Source organism: Lepisosteus platostomus, chromosome 6, assembly GCF_059453375.1.
Source record: "Lepisosteus platostomus isolate fLepPlt1 chromosome 6, fLepPlt1.hap1, whole genome shotgun sequence".
NCBI lineage: Eukaryota > Metazoa > Chordata > Actinopteri > Semionotiformes > Lepisosteidae > Lepisosteus > Lepisosteus platostomus.
In genome coordinates this window covers 7,712,138-7,734,826 of record NC_142616.1, presented here as the reverse complement: position 1 = coordinate 7,734,826, position 22,689 = coordinate 7,712,138, and the positions used below count along the sequence as shown (strand labels likewise).

Genomic DNA, 22,689 nt, shown 5'->3' with positions numbered 1-22,689 from the left:
TTCCTGACCCTGGTTTGTTCTCCGACTACGTCTCCTGGTTTCGGTTTTGGTACTTTTGCTCTAGTTCTTCTTTTGACTCTCGGCTCCCTCACGGTTTACAGCTCTGCCTCTGGTTTTTGTACTTTTGCACCGGCTAGTTTACCTACGGCTTTCGGACCTCGGATTGTTCTATCGACTACGCCTTTTGGAGTTTGCCCGGGTTTTCTGCATAGGGTCCTCACTACTAATTCCTAACAGTCCTAGGATTTGGAAAGGAGTTTTATTATTTTTGTAACGTGACTTTATATTTTTTACTTTATTTTTATAGACTGGCTATAGCAGATAGCTTAAGTACCACTGAAGACTGACAGAGGGCTTCATTGAACAATCCAGCATTATTGAAGCCACTGGATATTTAGTAGTAGTCAATATTACCTTAACTTCTGTGTACTGTATATCTTCCTGCTCTACGTCTGCTTTAAACGTTGAACATCAGAATCACAGATGGGATCTGTTCATAATGGACAGAGGGCAACATGAATCTTTGGAAAAGGTCTCTTTATTAAGAAAACTGTGAAAGGAAAACAATAACCTGTTGTTCGCATTTGTACTGGTGCTTTGAGAGCAAGAAACAACCAGATCATGTGATCAATGTGCATGAGGTCCTATGAATAAATTGTTTTGATTTGTTTTTCACAATACCTAAAAATACATCAATAAATACAAAAGCAAGTTCACAGCTCAGTACTCAAACAAACAGAAAATGAAGAACATATCCTTATATGGTCTTGGTGAGCAGGCAGCTTTGCTTTATTACTTTTTAGCAGCATAAGCCTATTATTTTCCATCCCACAATGTTTTATAAACTAGATATACAAATCTTTAAAAATGTGCCATATTTTTTTGCCAAATATTAATTATTTTGGAATATTTGGCTTTTTGCAATGAATTCCATCCCCCCTCCCATACACCCCTCAGAGTCTGTGTACAGTCGGTCTTTAATACATATGATCTAGTTACAATTGGCTCAGCTAGAAACTCATTTTCTGTTGAAACTAAACAACACATAAATATTCTTTCCCTCAACATTTTAAAACATGTTAACTGTAGAAGCTGTGCAAAGCTAACTCATGAATAGAGGTCAGCACAGGTACTGTACAAAATACAAATTAATTTTCATTGTAAGGGGATTGAAGTCAAGGCAGTCGATTCATTCGCAACATTTACAGTACTCAAAGAGAGGTTAACAGGTCTGTATACTTTTCCACTTTTTTGTAGTATCAGGTTACACTTGTTTGGTCTGAGCGACACTGGCCTGTCCTCCTAGGCAAGGCAGCTGGAACGCTGAAAACTGCAGCATATAACAGCTGGGGCTCGCAAACACACCAGTACAGAATGGTGAGTGCTGATAGCACAAAAGGCACCTTAATGCTGAATTCAATCCAGCCTCACATTAACATATAAAGTCATTCTAAGAAAGAAATAAAATAACCAAACAAAATGATTGCAATCTAGACAAATATTTGCCAGTTGGGTTTGAGGTTTAATACCCTAGTCAGATAGGCCAGGGAGTGACTGTATTAGTGGTAGCAATGTGGACATCATAGGGTGGGAATACATAGACTACATTCATACCCTAGAGTACGGCTCACTAACCCAGGTCTTTGAGAGCCCCAGTCCAATTCATCTTAAAGATCCCTCTCAGATCGGGGAATTTCCAACCCCCAGTTGTCTTCGTTTTATAGATCTCCCTATATCTGGGGGCTTAAATGAACTGCAAGTTGTTTTCTATATCAATTCACTTAATTGGTCACGGTGAAATTGTCTTAAAGCTTTAGAAATCTGTGCTTCAGTAGTGAAATGGAACACCTCCTTGATTAAGACTCCTACAGACTTGGGTTGGAGACTGTGCCCTTGACAACAGGTGTTCCACATGGGATGAACTTCATGGGATGTTGCCCATTTCAAACTGTATTCCAATTAACAGTAAATAAATGGGTTTTTGTCTTATTTTAGGGAATGGTTAATAATGGTGTTTGGAATGAAATTCCACTAAAGAAACCTATAATATCTGGGTTGGGAAAATACACCACAGCTAGAAAATCGTAATAGAAAGGACTGCATATTCTTAGGGCACTTCAAATTCCTCTGCTGGCCTCTACTCAGACATTATGCTCTAAAATACACTTTCAGTTTGTTCACACCTAACAGGAGCAAACCAATGAGAATTGCTCCACATTCCAATATAGTCTAACTGTGCCTCTAGTGTCGTATTGCAGACACACAAGGAGACATTGTAAAGTGTCGTCTGAGTGCAGGAAATTTACTCGAATTTAGAATGTCAGCCAACTAGGTGTTTTTGTCTATTTTGTCTTTTTGGATGTAGTACCATGGATTCTACGAGGCAGTAGATCATTCTGTGAACCTCCAGGTAATGTTTAGAACTCAGAGTCAATCACTGGTCTCCACCATTGAAAGTAACGTGTTCCTCCAGTGATGATCACGATATGAGAATCCACTTAAAACGTCACGTGGCTGAAACATCCTCGTGCCCTCAGAACAACAACGCAGACCTTTCTCATTTCAGCGACTGTTTTCGAATGCTGGTTCCAGATCTGGCTTGCTGGTCTTCTCAGGCGAGGAACCAAATCTTGAACCATGATGTTCAATCCTCAGGACATTCACAGGATTTCCAAAAGAAGGTCAAAGTGAAACTGGATCAGGTGAAAGGTCTGTATGTTCCCCAAGCCTGAGTATCAAGATTCAGTTTTTCACAGATCACCCAGTCCTCAGCTGAACACTAAGAGTTAATGTGAGCCCCCTGTACAGTACAATATATGGTCGTCTCCTCAGGATGTTTCACTGGCTTACTTTGACATTCTCTTGGTCCCACAGCTGCATACAGAGTCTCGACAGGAGGGGGAGCAGAGGTCTCCTTCTCAGAAAGGAAAACAAAGATCCAGAATTATAATCACACGCAAGGTTCTCTACATTGGAAAATTTAAATCATTTCTAATGATAATGCTATTTTGACATGATATATCATACAGTATATATGCCATGCAATGCATAAAATTTCGTTGTGATATATTATGATAAAATGTAATAATGGCATTCAAATAAAGTCATTACATTTACAAAATAATAAAGCAATAATATATTTTATACATTTGATTTTTCAACAAAATGATCAAGAATACTAAACGCAACAGTTTTGAGACGTCATCATTTTTCAATGTTGTGTGAGAGGGTTGTTTAGTGAGATATTTTCATTACGGTCATTTTTAGTTTGGAAAACGTAGGTTTCTCTCACAAATTATGTATCATTCCTGCTGCTACTATCAGATATAAGAAGAGGAGTGAGACGAATACCTGTACTGAAGCATATGTTGTGTTGAGGGGCTCTAGATTTCCATCTGTGCAGTGCAGGAAAAATAAGAAAGTTTAGAAACAAAGGAAAACCAAAACTGCAAAGAAACAATCACAAAGTCTTTCTCAAAGTGCAGACGCGCAGTAAAATATCAAGGAATCAGGCATGTATATTATAAACATACACATCTGATGCGTATGTTTTATATATATACTGTATATATAAAACCTTGAAAACGTTTCAGTTCATTCATTGCGTCTAGTATCTCAGATGTTTATGGAAACCGACAAGATGAAACAAATTAAAATAGGAAATGAGATGAGATAATATTGCAGAGTACTATTCCGTTTGGTACGGGTGCAACGCAAATTATTGGTTACAAAACTATTCATATTTTTTGTAATGCAAATACTATAAAATACTCATGAACTGAAACTCAGCCATGGCAATATATATACAGTATAGTATAGTACATATAAAGCAAATTGCAAGAACATAGCCAAAGACATTTAAGGTCTGTGAGTAGGTCTTCATTCAGCGGTGATAGTGAGTGTATGTATTATGTAATACTAGTTGTAAGGGTTAAATCAAGTAAAGATATATTTCATGCCGCAAAGAGAAGAAAACAAACACAACGATTCTGCTGTTTAGCCTTCTTTGGGTGAAATCAAGATGTTTTTGCTCTGTGATGTTGCTGTGGTACACCAGCAGGTGACAGTCTTCTCAGTAGAAGGTTCTGACCAATTACCCAATCAGAATACTGCTCTGCACTGTAGGAATGACAGGACACGTTAATCTGGTCTCCAAACTGAGATGTGGACAAACTGTGCAATTGTACCCTTTGTTCATGCTGGGGTGTTAAACCCTGAATCAAAGTGAAAAACAAAATCATATGACAGGCTTGTTTCACTTCTTTCTAAGGAGATTTACTCTTCCTATATCCTACTACATGTATATAGAGCAAATAATATTTTGACGATTTGACAAAGCTGCAAGACTTTTGAAAACCCATGCCTCTTTTATCATATTACATTAAGAATGATGTTGAAATGTCCAAGGGAAAAATAGGTTATGTGTTTTAAATTCCTAAGAGACTGCGTGAAATGACCGTGCTTGAAGATCAACAGTGAAAGTTAATGGGTTTGTGGTACAGATAGACATCAGGAAAGCTGTAATGAATGACCAAGCCTCGTGATTTTCAGCAGCCTGATGGACTCTAGGACTGATAGAAGAAAATGGAGGGATAACAAATTAGGAACATGGACATTGGAACAATGAAATGTGTTACAGTAAGTATTTAGATATCAAGACTTCATACATAAGGAGAACATACTGTATGTATGTACAGTATACATATGGATTTACAGTATGCACACCCTGTGGTGTAATCTGTCTGTTTGTAAGAACTAATTGGACCAATCTGTGTCTTAAATTCCATTGTTGCAAGGTCCATGCAACCTTGAATTCCATGTTTATTTACAGAAATATTTATGTAAATAGACATGTATCCTGGAGAGTGGTGTCAGTTTGCTGGCTGCAGAGGAACACTTAGACGTTGTTAATACCACACAGAAATTTAAGAGGAAGAGATTTCGTCTTGAGATGCCATCTAATTGAACCTTAGATTGTTAACACGTTTGTCAGAAAAATATTCCAGGTTCAAAAAATACAGTCTTCGTGAAATTGTGTTGAACACGTTTGTCCCAGAATTATCCTGGGGGAGGGGAACACAGAAGATTATTAAAGTTTATGGTATTCTCTTAGCTTGTTAAACATGAGCTCTGTGTTTTCAGTTTAATGTCACACAAGGGAGACATTCCACCCATGAACAGTATCGGGCGAAAATTAAGTGTTACACATTTTGTACATTCATCATTTAAATTACAGGTCCAGTAGCTTGGCAGAATAGAGAGTACCTTGATTAGTAGCTCTACGATTTTTTTTAACACATACATAGATGCTCAGAATGGAGATGATTAAGATGGTCAAGATGGTCCCAGCTGTCACACCAATGATCCCTGCTGCGTTGTGGGGCTCGCTGTTTCTACCTGAAATGACAGATGTATTTTCCCATCAATAAAGGAAACAAGTACACGTATGCCTTACAGGTACAGTACAATAGCACTGAAAGAGCACTTGGCTGTTTAAACAGTAGGTGTGCAAAGGTTAAAATGCACCTTATTTTTGCAATCAATCAGCTACAGTAAAGCCCTTTACTCAAATCCTATTGTCATGACTTTCCATCGGGATTAAAAGATTAGTGGGACAAAAATGAAAACAAAACTACTCCAGATTTTTTTTTTTGCTGAGTAGAAGATAAACATTGATACCAATGATAAATATTCACTTGGATTGCTCTTAAATCATTTAATCATTGTGTAAAGATGAGGGACAAATAAACTGTTAATTTATTGAAATGCTTTCTGTAACCCTCCTTATTTAAGTATTAAATAAGATGATCTTCTTTGCAAAACTACATTCATAGGCTCAAAGTGAATGATGGTTTTTGCCATACTTACAGACATCTTTTAAAGCCAACGAATGAGAATCATTGCTGACTCGGTTGCTGGCATTGCACACAATACTGCTGTTCTTTACAGTGACAACGATCTCCAGGTCATCCGACTCTGTGTAGTCTCTTCCAACTTCAGTGCATTGTGTCTGCTGGCAGCGGTAGGAAACAGAATTGTCTTGACCGACAGTGCAAGTAGCAGAGATGTTGCAGCGCTCTTCACTGACTGAAGCTGACTTCACCTTTAACTCTGGTTTAATCACAGAATCTACAATGCAACAATTGATCAAATATATTAGTTCATTCGGATAGTCTTGATAGTATTGTTTTCACTGAGTGGAGACCATTTGCTGATCAATACTATTATCCTTGTATCAGCACAGATGGAACAAGGTGTGCGAACAGAGTCTTCCAACAGTTCCACTTGAGTCACATGCAGTCTCACACACTGCAAGACTCAGACTGTATTAGTATCCATTTAACAGAACAGCTGCTTGCAATGGTGTCTCACACTAACACAGGCTCACAGACATTTGTAAAGGCGTACAATTCCCTACCAGTACCTGATATAAACTCCAGATCCTATCAGATTATATTATTATAATGAAAAATCTTAACCCAAGTTAGAGGAAAACAGAGCTGTAGTCCACCCTCTCCAATGCTGAAATGTAGTCAGAGCTGTGTCACTGAAAGCAACAGACATGAAGACACTTCTGCCTTGCTTCATGTGAAGAGATATCTGGAGGGTGTACAAGAGTCTTTGCCTCTTCATTTCGAATTCAGTATCAAAGTAAAAACTGATATCACCCAGATTACAGTAAATCTACATTACTGTATCCTTGCCTCATTCCAGCCCCACGTTGCACCAGTAGTATTTATGAGATGTTCTTCTCTGGACAGACAGCAGCAGAAGCTGTTAAATGATAAATCTGTGTTCATATACAGTATCAGTGCATTAGACCGAGGAGAGCTTTGCATTACCCTGGCTGTTTACTACTGTAGGTACAAAACCACAGCTCGCCTTACTTAAAAAAAAACCTGTAAATCACCTCACCAAGTCAACTCTGTATTTCATAGAATGTGGATTTACAGTCGCCACATACAATCATCAGGACCTGAGAAAGAAAATTCTCAACTATGCAAAAAAGCTGCACTTGAAAGGATTTTGCTTAATTGGAAAGTTATCAGTGTTGATTGAGGAAATGATGATTGTGAATAGTTCTGGCATGACATTAGGTACCCCCATTAGAAGCACATTTCCTGCAAACATGTAGAAACAATATCAGAAATTAACAATATTGATGAATGCCCTTTGTTCCCAGCTTTTGAAGATCTGACATTTGAAGCACAAGGTTTTAGTGGATTGCAAAATGATTACCACATGGATTGAGGGCAGTTCTTGGAGTATCTTCAGGAACATAAAAGTAAACATATATTTCAGATACTATTCGAGGATTGATGGAAAAACTGACTTGTAATATTTGTATACATTTTTTCAGTCTAGACTTCATATTGTCCACTTATAAGTAAAAACAAAAACATATGCACACAGAAACTGCTTAGTAGTAGCACTTAAAATTTTAAAACACATACAGTACCTTGGGGGATTAATCTGTAAATCACAATGTTCTTATCTTTTCCATGTATGTCCTGTGTTATCGCTGTGTAAATTCCTCTATTTGACTCCTCCAGTTTAAGAATTTTAAGAGAGAAATTTTTCTCATAAAACATAACTTTCTCCTTATATCGAGGGAAAATTTCGAATTCATTATTCTTTGATGTGTATTCCACTATAGTTTGGGTATTATTCAACTTCCAGTAAAATTGTCGGAATTCTGCCGGCTTCACTCCTCCCACATCCAGAAGGAAAGACTTTCCTTTTGAACCATAGCGGTCGATTACTTGTTCAGATTCAGTACCTGGAAATGGAAAGAGACACCATGGAATATCCCCAGTCTTAAACTTCTATGCATAGTATATACAGTACATATAAAGAGAGGAGCAGATTAATTTTACATATTGTACACAGTCTTATGGTTGTTCAGATTCAATATCTGGAAATGAAATAAAACACAATTCTAATAAATTAACAATTCTAACTTAACCGTCTGTATATAGTGTATATATATAGATCAAGAGTAACAATGTACAGTATACATGAACATTACAGGATGAGCACACAATCTATGTTAAAAATGGCAGCAGTCCTTAAAGTATACTATAAATGTCCTTCATGTCTTCATGTGGTCAAGAACATTTTTAAAGGTGTCTCTTTCCTGTGTGATGCATATTTTTAAAAATCCATAACTGATTGATTGATTGACTGATTGATTGATTTGTCAGTTGTGTTTTTGAATATTTAACACACACAGGCACATGATACAAGACATGGGTCCCAAAACACACACTTCACGTTATTCATTTGGCATAGTTGAAGAAATATGAAATAGCAGCATAAGACAAGCACCAATATTGCTATTTGTACTGTAGTTACTTGTACAGCTAGAACACATAAAAGGAATATGGAATATTACATCTCCAATGCAAATACTGTATCCTAATTGTTATATTAAGACTCATACATATACAGAAATGAACAATGCATATACAGTATGAACATTACAGATTAAACACACACTGTTTTTAAAAATATCAGCAGTCCTTACAAGTCTTTCATGTCTTCATGTGACCAATGATATTTTTCTAAAAGATACATACTGCTTTGTTTGTGATACATATTGTTGAAATTGCTTAATTGATATTTCAGTGGTATTTGTAAATCATTAAAGCATGCTAACCCACAGCACAGCACTAGGTAAGAGTAACTGTTTCTCAAATGCTGGAACAGGTGTACACATAGAATAGATTGTGGGGTTTAAGATATTTTGAATTTTAATACAGGAGAAGAATCAGTATTGCTATTTTTACTGCAGTAATTTATACAACACATAAAATAGCCTTTACAAGACCAAGTAAAGTGTTTTAGAAATTAATACATTCAAAACATTTGATCAATAAAAACTATGAATAGCTCAATTCTTATATAAAAAATCTTAAAAAAACAATCTTTTTTTTTAAAACCTATTGACATGAGCAGGTCTTAGTGATTTAAAAGGAAAATCTTTGCAATCATGTTTGTAAAGTGGATTTCAGAGTACAAAGGTACACCATTATAATGCAAGGATTGGTAAAAGAACTGGCTCAAGACTTGGGATTGAGTGAAAGGACGTGGCTTCAAATCCCAAACACTCTACTGTTCATCCCTTATTCTTTAAATGTACTCTGGGGTCATGTACTCTGGGTCATGAAACCCACCACATCTATTTTAGATCCCATTCCCACCACTTTATTCCAGTCCTGTTTCTCTTCTCTCTGTCCCATTGTCCTCAATATAATACATGAATCCTTGAGCACCGGCATTGTACCAACGGTCCTCAAAACTGCTGCTATTACCCCAGTGCCAAAGAAGCCTAACATGGCTCTCGACAATCTTAACAACTTTCGCCCCATCTCCAACTTACCTTTTCTCTCTAAAATTCTAGAACGTGCTGTCACACTTCAGTTACATAACCACCTCATGACAAACAACCTTTTCGAACCCCTCCAATCTGGCTTCCGTCAACTTTACAGCACAGAAACCGCCCTAGTCAAAGTCACCAACGATCTCCTAATAGCTTCTGATTCTGGTTCTCTTTCCATACTCATCCTTCTTGATCTCAGTGCTGCCTTTGACACTGTTGACCATAACATCTTGCTTTCTCGTCTCGAGACTGTGTTTGGAGTCTCTGACACTGCCCTCAAATGGTTTAAGTCTTACCTCACTGATCGCTGTCACTTTGTCTCTCTCAATGGGTACAGGTCTGAAATTGGTCTTGTCAAGTCTGGTGTCCCTCAGGGCTCAATACTGGGCCCCTTGCTCTTCAGCATTTACATGTTCCCACTTGGTCAGCTTTTAAGATCACATGGCCTAAGCTTTCATTTTTACGCTGACGATACTCAAATATACATCCATACCAAACCCGACACTGATGTGGCTGTCTCTATTCTATCTAATTGCATCTCTGACATAAAAATTTGGATGACTCAAAACTTCCTTCATCTTAACTGTGACAAGACTGAAGTCATGCTTATTGGTACCCCCCATCAACTTCGTAAAGCAAGTCCTGTAACCCTGTCTGTAGATGGCTCTGTACTTGAGCTCCAATCAAAATTGAAAAACCTTGGGGTTATATTCGATTCTGGCTTAACATTCGACCCACATGTACAGCATACTGTCAAAACATCTTTTTTTCACCTTAGAAATATCGCAAGACTACGCCCTATGCTATCATTAACTGTGGCTGAAAAGCTGATCAACATATTTGTATTCTCTCGAATTGACTACTGCAATGCTCTGCTCCCTGGGGTATCTAAATCTACTCTGAACAAGCTGCAGTATGTCCAAAATTCAGCAGCCAGAATCCTGACCAGATCTAGTGCAAGTGTTCACATTACTCCTATCCTGGAGTCCTTGCACTGGCTTCCGGTCAAATTCCGCGTAGACTTTAAAATCCTCATGCTCACCTACAAGGCTTTACATGGCTTGGCACCTCAATACCTGTCTGAACTTTTATCGCCCTACTCCCCACCTCGCAACCTCCGCTCTTCAAATTCTGCCCTCCTTACTGTCCCCCAAGCCCGTCTACATTGTATGGGCGACAGGGCCTTCTCCTGCTATGCCCCCAAGCTCTGGAACTCCTTGCCCAAGGATATTAGAGAGTCACCTTCGCTAAACTGCTTCAAATCCAGACTCAAAACCCTCCTTTTCAGAAAAGCCTTTACTTAACTGGTTCCATTCTTCACCCCTCTGCTCTTCTTAATACCATCTTCCACGGTCTCCTCTATTGTTATTGTTGTATTGTTGTAATTATAATTGTGTCCTGTCTTGTGAAATTTTCTTATTTATTGTTGTAGTCTTCTTATTTATTGTTATTGTCATCCTGTAAAGCGCTTTGAGAAGCCACCTTTAAAGGCGCTATATAAAATAAAGTTTATTATTATTATTATTATTATTATTATTATTATTATTACTCTGCTCAGACTGTTAAGTATAAAACCACAGGATGCCAGTGCAGGGTAGTTTGAACCCCATTCAGAAGAAGTTAGCCAAAGGGTAGCTTCACAGTGTAGAAGTGGCAAAGGAAAGTTGCTTGAGATGAATGTGAAGGGAGGTGTCCGTGTTTTACATATAAAGCTGAATTTGTAATGATCGTGATTAGGTGCAGCTGTGTGTTATTGACTTGTTATTTTTATCCCTCCTGAACCACTCAGGACCTCTCAGGTACACAACTTCCAGGTCTCAGCTGTGTTCTTGAGCTTTAATTCATGCCCTTCTTCCTAGTCTGAAAAATAAAATGTCCTGATTCCCGGTGCTTTGCTGAGCTTCTCGTTTTTAAGTGATTGCAAGAAACATTTTTGTGCCAAATCTATTCCGTCGCAAAGTGTTTCTGATCTGCATCTGGGAAGTAGGCACTACTGTTAGCTCCAGCACAGAAAACCTCACAAAGTACAACTTCAAAATTACAGCACAATGCTTTGCACTAACCTTCATCTTGATAACTGGAAACTATGTTTGTGGTAAACATCTGACCTCATGAGTAACTGTTGACTGCAGAAGTGTTACTGGCGGTGTTTAATGTATTTGAGCATATTCATTTTAAATGATGTTAGAAGTGTTACATTAGTAGTTCAACTTGACAGCTTAAAAAAACAATAAGCAACAACACAAAAGTAATTGTTTTAATTAGAACAACATTTCTAGTCGCTTGTTACAGTAGTTACTTCAATCGCATTGATATGACTTTAATACCATGCCTTTCACAAGTGTCTGTTAACTGTGTTGCCAATGGAGTCTATAAGGATGAGGTTAAGGATAAACTCTTATTCCAGGTAATATTTAGGTGACATAATGTCTATACTACCCACAAATTATTAAGAACCGCTGCAGGCTCCTTAACATTTTTTGATAACATAGCACATTTTATCTCCTGTAATTGTCAGAATTCTTTTGGGGATTTATGGTATTTATTCAAAAGAATTCTGAGAGAGGGTGAAATTCTAATGTTACACTTCCTGTCCCCTGCATATAAATACTCCATGGTTGTAGCTATCTCCCTGGCTCATTATTAGCCATATCACTCTGCAACTCACAACTAGCAACCCACTGGAGCTCAGCAGGTGGGAGCCTGGTCAGTACCTGGATGGGAGACCTCCTGGGAAAAACTAAGGTTGCTGCTGGAAGAGGTGTTAGTGGGACCAGCAGGAGGCGCTCACCTTGCGGTCCATGTGGGTCCTAATGCCCCAGTATAGTGACTGGGACACTATACTGTAAACAGGCGCTGTCCTTCGTAAAACTGAGGTCCTGACTCTCTGTGGTCATTAAAAATCCCAGGGCATTTCTCGAAATAAGTATGGGTGTAACCCTGGCGTCCTGGTCAAATTTCCCATTGGCCCTTAACAATCATGGCCTCTTAATAATCCCTATGTACAAATTGGCTTCATTATTCTGCTGTCCTCCCCACTGACAGCTGGTGTGTGGGGAGCGTTCTGGTGCATCATCCAGGTGGATGCTGCACACTGGTTGTTGTGGAGGGGATCCCCATTACCTGTAAAGCACTTTGAGTGGAGTGTCCAGAAAAGCACTATATAAGTGTAAGCAATTATAATTATTACTCCTAAGTGAGGAGAGTTGTGATCTTCAGCAGACACTGTCATTCCCTTAACCAGATGAAGTTAATGGCAAAATATCCCTTTTCTCTGAACACACATATGACTAATATACTTTTATATCCATCTTTTATATTCCACTGGTATAGAATTTAAGCGTTCAGAATTTCACTACTAAATTACCTGTTATATTTATTTGTTTTTTTTTTACTTCTATAAAATTGATGGCTTTAATATCTGAGAACTCCACTATCAAACTTCCTATCAAATACAAAAATGAGCAGCCAGTATTTTCCAGGACCTGGTCAAAATGGAACTTTACACCAAATGATAAGAAAACAACCATAAAACTATTTTAAAATAGTTGAGTTGAGTTAATGGACTCACACATTTGGAAAATTGACAATGCGTTATAACTGCAACGCCCTTTCAACCCCATTAATTACTGGATTATTTTAAAATGTAAGTGTATGCATCTAACGTGAACAGAGAAAAGAAGATTTGTGACATTGCCACGCTAACATGCTGATAAAATATACTTTGATATGTTTAGTTGCGCTTTATTTAGCACATATTAGTTCATGAATGAAAAACTTGTCAGATGTCTGTATGTCTCATAATCAAGCATTTTGCTCAAATCAAATTTAAATGTGTACTCAACAGGTGTCTACTTAAGATATTGAATACTGGTCAAAGGTATATATATAATCTCTCATATTTTTCAGTGACATAAATACTGTATTCCTTTATGTAAATTGAAGTAATGTCTTAAAGTAGTGAACATATTTTTGAATTTTTTAGGTAATCTTGCTTCTTAAAAGCTTCTTCTTCTCAAAAGCTGATTGTCAAAATCTTAAAACATCCGTAAAAGCCTTTTTTTATTGTACAGGTAGTTTGGGGCCATGTAGCGATCATTTTTCAAATTACAGTATTTATAGAGTGCAAGCGGGTATATACAGTATAATTTTTCTGGCCAATGCAATTGTTGCTTATTGGCTGCCCATACTTTTCACCAACTTCGATGAACATTTGTCAATACAGGTTTAAGTAAGCATGTGGTAATAATGAAACAAAAAACACGAGAAATAATAAGACATTCCTGTCAGAAATCCCAAAATATTAAAAGTTTCACTGCCTTTACGGTTCTTGTTCCCTGGTTCCTTTTTTATTTATACAAGCTGCATCTGCTTGCAAAAATACAGAGCTATATGTGCTAAACTCCAAATAATAAAAATTATTTATTTAAATTGTAAGGGAATAAGAGATGTACCGTACCTTCCAACATACCCACCAACAGCCAAAGAAATGAAAAGAAACGTAAGCAGACACATGCAGGTATCTCCATCTTGTCACTGCAGTAGAAGACAGCTACAGTACTTCCTTTCTAGAATTCAGACCTCTGTGTCTGAAACCACACAACAGATCAAGGAAGTTAGCTAGCTGCCTCAGCCTACTAATATTGTTTAATACTGTTCTAAAACGGTCCGATGAACATTTGGAACCGAGCAGACTTAATGAATTCATTTAAAATGAATAGAAAACAAACTATACAGAAACTATACTATACTGTATCTGTAATGGGATCAAGGTTAATTCTATGCTAAAAATTGAGACAGCATAATGTTAAGCCTTCTATGGCTGAGTGCTTAATATTATTATATTACTATTAACACACCTAAAGAAGAGTCTATATCCAGTAATATGAAATTAATAGCAGACATAAAAGAAAATAAAAGTGAATAAGGTGATAGGGTGATTTGTCAGTTCTGTAATACTATACAGTATAACTCCTGATTGTGTCTAAAGCGCTAAATAATTTTGTGTATGTTTTGGGACACTACCAGTCCTTTGTCAGAAAAATATCGCTGTCCAGCTGGACGATGCACAAGCAGGTAAAATTGTTACCCCCGCCTTGCAGGTAAAATCCTTAGGAAGAAGAACCGCTATGTTAATATGTAAATGTGCTACGTATGTTAGGTATCCTGCAGCTGTTGTACTCGTTGGATTATTAATTCAGCCACTTCTGCCTTTCGTGACTCTCACACATTAGAAAAATCATAGTCATCTTCAGTGATGAACCTTTTTTAATTGGAATGTGGTCATTTTGAAATAAAAAACATTCATTGCTGTTGTTTACCAGGTATCTGTGTGTTGACTGTTGGTGGGCGAAAAGCAGCTGTGAAGATTCCCCGGTAAGTGGGTCTTTACTTGTACTCAACAGGCTGTGTGTTCAGTCAAGAACCATAGACATGCGCCTTACAGGTCACCCCTAAAATAATCCAATATTTGTGTTGGTGTGGCACAACGTCTATACTGGCTGACAGAAGAGTCCATCTTGATAAAAGGCTCCAATTTAATAACTGTGGATATTTATGAGCCTGTCTACATTAGGAATCCAACACATGGCAGTAATATTGGAATAATCAAAGAGCTGGAGGAAAAAGGGGTTGTGGAGTGGACTACATATACTGGAAGGTGACCAGCAATGATCATCTTGCGGCTCCAGGCTGATCTGAAGAATCCTCAATTACCCCTGAGGCCAAATAAAGTCAGTGAAAGTCCCCTGACCCTTTACTATAGCTTTCTGCCTTACAAGGGTTTCTATACCACAAGCAGTGTAGTTAACAGAAAATTACCCAGAGGATTTGCATACAAAAATTAAAAAAATGGTAAAATGTCACACACTTGCAAAAGAGACTAAGAGTTTCCAGACAAGCTATTGCATTAATCATCTCAACACCCACACATTCTAGGTAGAAGCAATTTTTCTGTTTCTTCTGTTTGAGGGGCTCCGTTTTGTCATCTGCATCATTCATTTTGCTACTAACTGTACAACATGCTCAATTATTATTCAGTAGGTGGGGTAGAACCTAATGAATGTGATGGGGGAATATGATATATGTTGAGGGTATTTGGCATGACTCTCCTAGCTGAATGCACAGTAGTCTAGATCTGAGGATCAGGCTGTCCAGACCACCCTAACCTTTGTGAGGATTGAGCTAGGAAGCTGCTGCAAAGGTGTAGATGGGAAGCCAGGGGTGGGAAGAGAAGTCCTGGGTGCGAGACGACATACATACGTAGGCGAGTGGAAATGTGCAAGATTAGAGATAAGCTTCCTCTCGCGCTTCTGTTATACTCTGCACTAATATGATTTCAGATCGAGAAAGATGATTAGCGTGATGTCCCACTCAAAAAATAATGTTATAGTGCTTTTAGGTATGAATAATCAACATATAAACTTTGATAATAAATTCTTGCGCTACAATGTTATGTGAGTCCAGCCATTTTACAACGACAACATCACGACCTATTCTTTCTGGTTATTCTTCTTGTCTGGAAGAAGGTATAGGTCATATAGAAATTTTCATTTTGTTCAACCAGACAAAATGAAGTTTTGCATTGGAAGTTGCTGTGTATAGGACAGCACGGTCCAGGGTTAATGCTAGTCTCAGGGAGTCCCAGACCTGCAGGTATTCTAAATCACTCTCATATCAGCTGTTTTTTTCATGAATAAGCAATAACGCTGCCTTGACCACATTAACCAGAAATGAGCAGCATTCTGATAATAAATGGATGGGCTAAAGTTGTGCCTGTAGTTTAGTGCAATGTGAGTACTTGCAATATTTGTGGAGCGTTTAACGCGCCTAACCTACTTCTTCTTAATTACACCACTTAATTGAAAGAACTGAGTTCCTTCTTTTTGGCTTTCAGCATTCTCAACAGCCCACAATGTGAGAAATGCACGTACAGTAAATTCATCCATTTTCTAACCACGTCTCCCAACTCAGGGTCGCGGAGGAGCTCGAGCCTGTCCCAGCAAGCCATGGGCACATGGCAGGACACACCCAGGACGGGACACCAGTCTACTGTAAAGCAGATGCACAGACACACACACCGGGACCAAATTTGATAGAAGCCAATTAATATGCCAGTAAACTCTGGTAGGAAACACACAACAACACAGGGAGAACATACACACACCATGCATTGAACCCAGGACCCCAGCGCTGTGAGGCAACAGAGCCATCCACTCTGCCACTGTACCATACAATATTTATTACTTTTTATTTGTGTCTAGAATTACTGGAGGAAAGGGACTGCAAGGCCTGGACACCTTTGTCAAAAGTAATTCTTAATTCGCGGTGTTTCACGAAACCTGTTTAACTCTTCGAGAACCAAACAAACAGCTTTTTTTCGTCGGCTAATCACAAGGCCCAGCTTTTGTTTTCTGCAAAGGGCAGAGATTTGTACATGCTTCTGGAGTGTGTCATCTGCTAGCTGAAGCTCGTGTCTCTCACCGCATTGTGGATTGAGCTCTGTTTAGGCATTCCTGGTATCGCTGTCTGCTCTGCATCATGTGAGAAACCTCACCGCTTGCCTAAGATGTTTTCAGGCTTCTATTACCTCTTGCAATTTCTCTGCTGTGCAATCTTCAGAGACTTCCTCACTCGTGCTCAGCTGTAGGCCTGTCTCGCTTGTCTTGCTCATTCCTTCCTTGCACTTCTCCCTCCTGCCTCAGCATGTGGTTTCTCCCTCTCTTTTCTCTGTTGCCCGATTATCCTCAAGAGAACAAAATCAGCTTCCAGGCAGCACCAGGATGGCCAGACCTCCTGCGTCTTCTCAGAACTCTCCCGCTCGGACTTTACCGAGCAGGTGTGAAAGTCTACGGTCTAGCAGTCACCCCTGAAAAACTGATTAATTCTTCCCTTTTCATTCTTCTGCATCCTGTGGTACAATCTGCTGCCTGTAAAAAAATCTGCCTTGCATTGTCTCGTAACTATAAAACACTTTGATGAGGCAACAACACAAAACACATAAACTTGCCAAGCAGAGATATACACTAAGTGTGGTCTGCTCAAGTGATGCATGTGACCTCAATATTTATTGCTGGATGGGGAGGAGTGAATGTCTCTTTCCTGATTGCAGACTCTTAACATTGTAAAATGATTCATCCTTGGTATGTCATTTTACATTTCAGAAAGTCTGCTCCATATTGTTCGACCAAACAGCCTCTCAACTTACTGCAGACGAGCCGGTGTTAAAAATACAAATGAGAAAAAAAGGTTGTTGTTTTTTTTTTCCACCCCTGCTTATTTTTACAGATGGGCTTTTTAAAGAGGAAGTAACCCATCTGATATCTCAGAAATAGTACAGCAAGCTTCTCTGTATATTGTCATAGTCGAAGGTTTCCTTTTAGTGTGCGGGTGTGGGGCAGAAGCAGGGGGAGTGAACTGTACCATAACAGTGTAGAATAATCAGACCCCCGCCCTCCCCCACACACACATGCAGGAGACTGGATTGCACCTGGATTGCAAAATAGGTTATCGGTCACCACTTTCTCAAGTTCAAGTTTATTGTCATTATACTCATATACAGGTATATGGTATTACGAAATGCTATTTAGCTACTGTAGCTCTCAGATGTTAAGCAGTACAAAAAAAAACACTTCAATTGAATAAGAAAAGAAAGACAGAGACAATAGGCAATGTACAAAACAACAACGGGTAACAGGTTATGTGCAAAGCAACATCAGATGGGCAAAATCATACATCAACAGAATTAAATAAAGGATAGAAATTTATGGAGAGTGAGCTTTCTTGACATGTGAGGTAGAACGTTCAGAACGCAAGTGAGAGAGGCTGGGAGTTTAATAGTTTGATAGTGCGGAGGTAAAAACTGTCTCTGAGTCTGGTAGTCTGGGCTCAAATGCTCCGGTACCGTTTTCCAGATGGTAGAGGGTCAAACAGTCTGTAGCTGGGATGTGTGGGGTCTTTGGTGATGCTTAGAGCTTTCCTCAAGCACCGTCTGTCATAACTGTCCTGGATGGATGGGAGAGTAACCCCAGTGATGGACTGGGCAGTTTTCACAACCCGCTGTAGGGCTTTGCTGTCAGCAATACTGCAGTTGCCATACCACACTGTGATGCAGCCTGTCAGTGTGCTTTCTGTAGTGCATCTGTAAAAGTTAATGAGGATCTGGGGACATGTCTTAGCCTTCTTCAACCGTCTTAGGAAGTACAGGCGCTGTTGCACTTTCTTGATCAGACAGGTGACGTTGAGAGACCATGTGAGGTCCTCGGTGATATGGATGCCAAGGAATTTGAAGTTACTGACCCTTTCCACTTCAGTCCCGTTAATGTGGATAGGGGCATGTCCGTTTTGCAGTTTTCTGAAATCAACTATCAGCTCCCTGGTTTTGCTGACGTTGAGGGTGAGGTTGTTGTCTTCACACAACATTGTAAGGAGATTGACTGCCTCCCTGTAGGCCCTCTCACCATTGTCTGTGATCAGACCTACAACTGTGGTGTCATCGGCAAACTTGATGATGGAATTGGTGTTGTGTTTGGCCTTACAGTCGTGGGTGTAGAGGGAGTAGAGTAATGGACTAAGCACAGACCCCTGGGGGACTTCTGTGTTCAGAATTAGTGTGCCGGACGTGTGGTTTCCAAACCTGACAGCCTGAGGTCTGCCTGTCAGAAAGATTCTTTAACTGTATCCAGACATTCAGACTTAACACTACAAACACTGGCAAAATCATTATATCTGACATTTTTGCTCATTGAAGTGAGTGCGATGGCATAGGCTGAGGAATTTTCACACCTGGAAATCTGCCAGGAACAGGTGAAAAAAGAACCCTGTACTTAGGCCCCTCACAATACTAGGAGTCCTGGTTCAGCACAGCTGCAGGGAAGATGGAATCCTCTGGTTCCTACGCTGTTTAAGTCAGAGGAAAGAATATTGTAGTGTTTGCTATGAAGGGGCTCCCACTAGAAGCACTGTTAAGAACCGCAAGCTGTAAAAAGCAGGAGGAGGGGCTTGTGTGTTGATTCTAGGTTTCAGGGTTTCACCAGCCGTTAAGGGGACTGTGTGTGTCAGTAACGGGGCGAGCACCAGCCCAGTCGTAGGCTTGGCTGGCTTGAGGGTTCTGCCAAAAGGGTAAAGTTTCCATTCATTCTCCTTGGCTGTACCCTTCTGTTGCCTTTGTGTTTTAATGAAGCTTGAGTTATGGCGGGCTACCTTGCCTCTTCATTCTCCCCATCAGTGCCTAACCCTTCAGTGTTTTACTTTTATGCACCACGAATGAAATGATGACACATGGAAAACGAGACAGACAGTTTGGCGGCGATGTCCTTGCCACTCTGCAGCAGTCTATTGTCGTTAGTCGGCTTTTTTTGACCCGCGCCCACCTGACCCGATCTAAAATCTTTTTTTTGAACCCGAGTCAACCCATGCATCACTAGTTGTCCTGATTGCATGGTTACGCTGTTTATGTTTTGATATGCGAGTGTGGTTCGACTGTTGCACTTATTGTTCATACTGTTTTGTTCTTACTTTTGAAAACTGTGGCGCCCTCGCCTGGCGTTGAGGCCGAAGAGCGCTCGGCTGAGATACACGGCAGAATGGGAGGAGGAGCCAAAGGGGAGACTGAGGGCTACTGGCCAGTGCGGGTTGTCCATCTGGTACAGGTGTTATAGCCCGATTATGTTATATGGGCTCACAGTGAGTTTTCCCTGGAAGATATGCTCCAGCATCTCCTTGGAGACCGACCACTGCGTCATGACTTGGCTTAATCACTGGCACCCAGCTTCCAACTAAAAACAACACACAACTACTAATCTACTAATTATTATAATAATTGCTTATACTTATGCGTTATGGCAAGGACGGGAGTTAACTGATAAGATATTCCAAGTGCGAGCTGGAGACCCACCGTCCTCTTATTTGCACCAGTACTCTCACCACACACCAGCTCTCAGTGGGGAGGAGAGCAGAGTGATGAAGCCAGTTCAGAGAGGGGGATTATTAGGAGTCCATGACTGGTAAAGACCAGGGGCAGGACACCAAGGTAACACCTCTACTCTTTTCAAGAAACGCCCTGGTTTTACGTCTCATCCGAAGGACGGCGCCTGTTTACAGTATAGTGTCCCCGTCGCTTTACTGGGGCATTAGGATCCACATGGACCGCAGGGTGAGCGCCCCCTGCTGGCCCCACTAACACCTCTTCCAGCCACAACCTTAGTTTTTCCCAGGAGGTCTCCCATCCAGGTACTGACCAGGCTCACACCAGTTTAGCTTCAGTGGGTTGCCAGTTGTGAATTGCAGGGTGATATGGCTGCTGGCATATCACAATCTACTGAGACTCTGGAGGAATTACATTAATCCAGGAACAGATACGACAAACACTAAATTTACCCATCTGGCTTTTGTAAATTCAAACCATAACAAAATCCTGGTAAGTCTTAAATCTCTTACACTTCAAACCTAAATGGGTTTTAGGACTGCCAGCTGTAGGCTAATGTTCAGGCAAAGGAGCTGAAGGAACAGTTTTGTTCAGGAGTCTCTGCAGTTCAGGAGAGACAGCACACACCTGGCCTGGTCTCGGAGAGACCCCCCATTAAACCTACGCCATGTTTCACCGGGCTCCTGGGCCCTCCAACTGGATCATCGAGTGGGGGGTTTCCTGCCTTCCCGCTATTCAGTGATTCAGTGAGACCCCTCCTCTTGGTCCCTGTTGGCTCTTCCTTTGTTCGGCATGTTGTTGTAACAAACAAATAAGTTCTGGACCCCAAGATGAAGCAGAACAAGTGAGTTTTATTGCATGCAAGGAACAATACAATCTGAATTATTCAAAGGTTATAGGTGCAGAGCTCCAGTCTATATAACAAACTTCCACCATTCCTGATGCAAATTGTTACCATGGTAATGGGGGGAGGTCACCTGCGTTCTCGAGGTGAACGAGACATTCTCAAGACCTTGAACACTTTGAATGGCCGGTCTCATCTTCCCATAGTTGGGGAGTCTCCAGCTCGCACTTGGAATCTCTTATCAGTTAACTCCCGTCCTTGTCATAACTCAAAAGTGCTGAAGAATAGTATGTTTTGTACCAAAAGACGTCTTTGTGCAGAGAGAAATCAGTTTACCCTTTTATCACATCTCATATCTCATATCTTTCTTCAACATCGACTGTTGGGCTTGCAAACCTGCACCCCTGGGTACTCCCAACGGCTGCCCTTCTAAATCCATTCAGGTCCCTTTTTTTTCAGGAGGCTCGCCATTCCATTCCTTCCTGTACTTGAGACCCCCTTATTCCGACTGTTGGGCTGTATATGGCAGCTTGTATTGGGCTGGTAATGTGTCCGGCCTGCCGTTCCCTCTTTTCACCAGGGATGTAGAGAGCCGGTTTCTCTTAGGACTGACGCACCTTCCCCCTGTTTCCTTTCTCTTTTCCAGTACTGACCTGGCCTGGGGTGATGGAGCCCCGCCGGCCAGTGATCAATTTTTCTATTATCACCTCCTTCCCCTTTTCACTCTCCATCTGAGCACTCACATCCCAAACTCAGTCAGGTCTCCTCAGATCCTTTTGCACTTCTGTCCTGACTAATCAACACCCACCCGTGGTGTCGCAAACTGAAATTTTGAGATCTCTTTGGCAAGTGTTTGTGTGATGCATTTTAATCTCTGCATTCTGTTTCCAAGAATGTTCATACAGTATATCAATAACACATGGCAGGGGCTCATGCTAGTGAGCACTGCTGAGCTGCTTTTTTATTTTTAGGCTTTTATTCTGATTAATACGGCACCATTAACACATTAACCAAAAGCCCTGTTACAAGATTTCCTCCTTGCTCAGTTGAGAGCCCCGTTATCTCAGCATCACAGAGGTTTTACAAGTTGTCTCATCTGAAAAAAGCAATAGTTTGGCTTGTTTCTGGGCTGAAGAAAATCTGTTTCTAAGGACGTGTTTCTAAGGAAAATATTTTCTACACGCAGATTATCAGGCGATCTTCTCATCGAGTGACAAAAGCCAGATGAGCAAAATCTACCTTTAGAGTGGAAAGGATGTGCCCCAGATACGTGAAATATGAACCTTTTGAAGGTGTGTGATCTTCTTTCGCCTCCTTCAGCTGGGGTCGTGTGAACTTGACTTGCACGCAGGCCACATTTCCTTTCTGTGCTCATGCTGTGTAAAGATTATGAGGAAAGAAAAGAAACCACAATTACAGCAAGTTGAAGAGGAAGGGGCACACATGATTGGAGATAAGGATGAAGGGAGAAACTGTCTCATACGGGTTTGTGAGCTGCCATTTTTCCGTTCGTAATGTTTTGTATCATGTCTAAAAAAC

The 22,689-nt window shown here is 40.1% G+C and overlaps 1 protein-coding gene and 1 pseudogene across 2 annotated transcripts; one reads left to right on the top strand and one right to left on the bottom strand.

The window, feature by feature from the left end:
- Nucleotides 1–520: 520 nt before the first annotated feature.
- LOC148659986 (natural killer cell receptor 2B4-like) lies at nt 521–13,995 on the bottom strand. Of its 2 annotated transcripts, none has more exons than XM_088634006.1 (6): nt 13,842–13,995; nt 7,460–7,780; nt 5,869–6,129; nt 5,266–5,397; nt 3,352–3,395; nt 521–2,914 (listed from the first exon to the last, which is right to left on the bottom strand). In XM_088634006.1, the coding sequence occupies exons 1-6, from the start codon at nt 13,909–13,911 to the stop codon at nt 2,780–2,782; spliced, it is 963 nt and encodes a 320-aa protein (XP_088490132.1). In that variant the 5' UTR covers nt 13,912–13,995; the 3' UTR covers nt 521–2,779. The 2 variants fall into 2 exon arrangements, with proteins under 2 accessions (XP_088490132.1, XP_088490133.1); XM_088634007.1 differs by having other exon boundaries at nt 2,775–2,914; nt 5,303–5,397.
- LOC148659987 (RWD domain-containing protein 2A pseudogene) lies at nt 6,520–7,320 on the top strand (annotated as a pseudogene).
- Nucleotides 13,996–22,689: the final 8,694 nt, after the last annotated feature.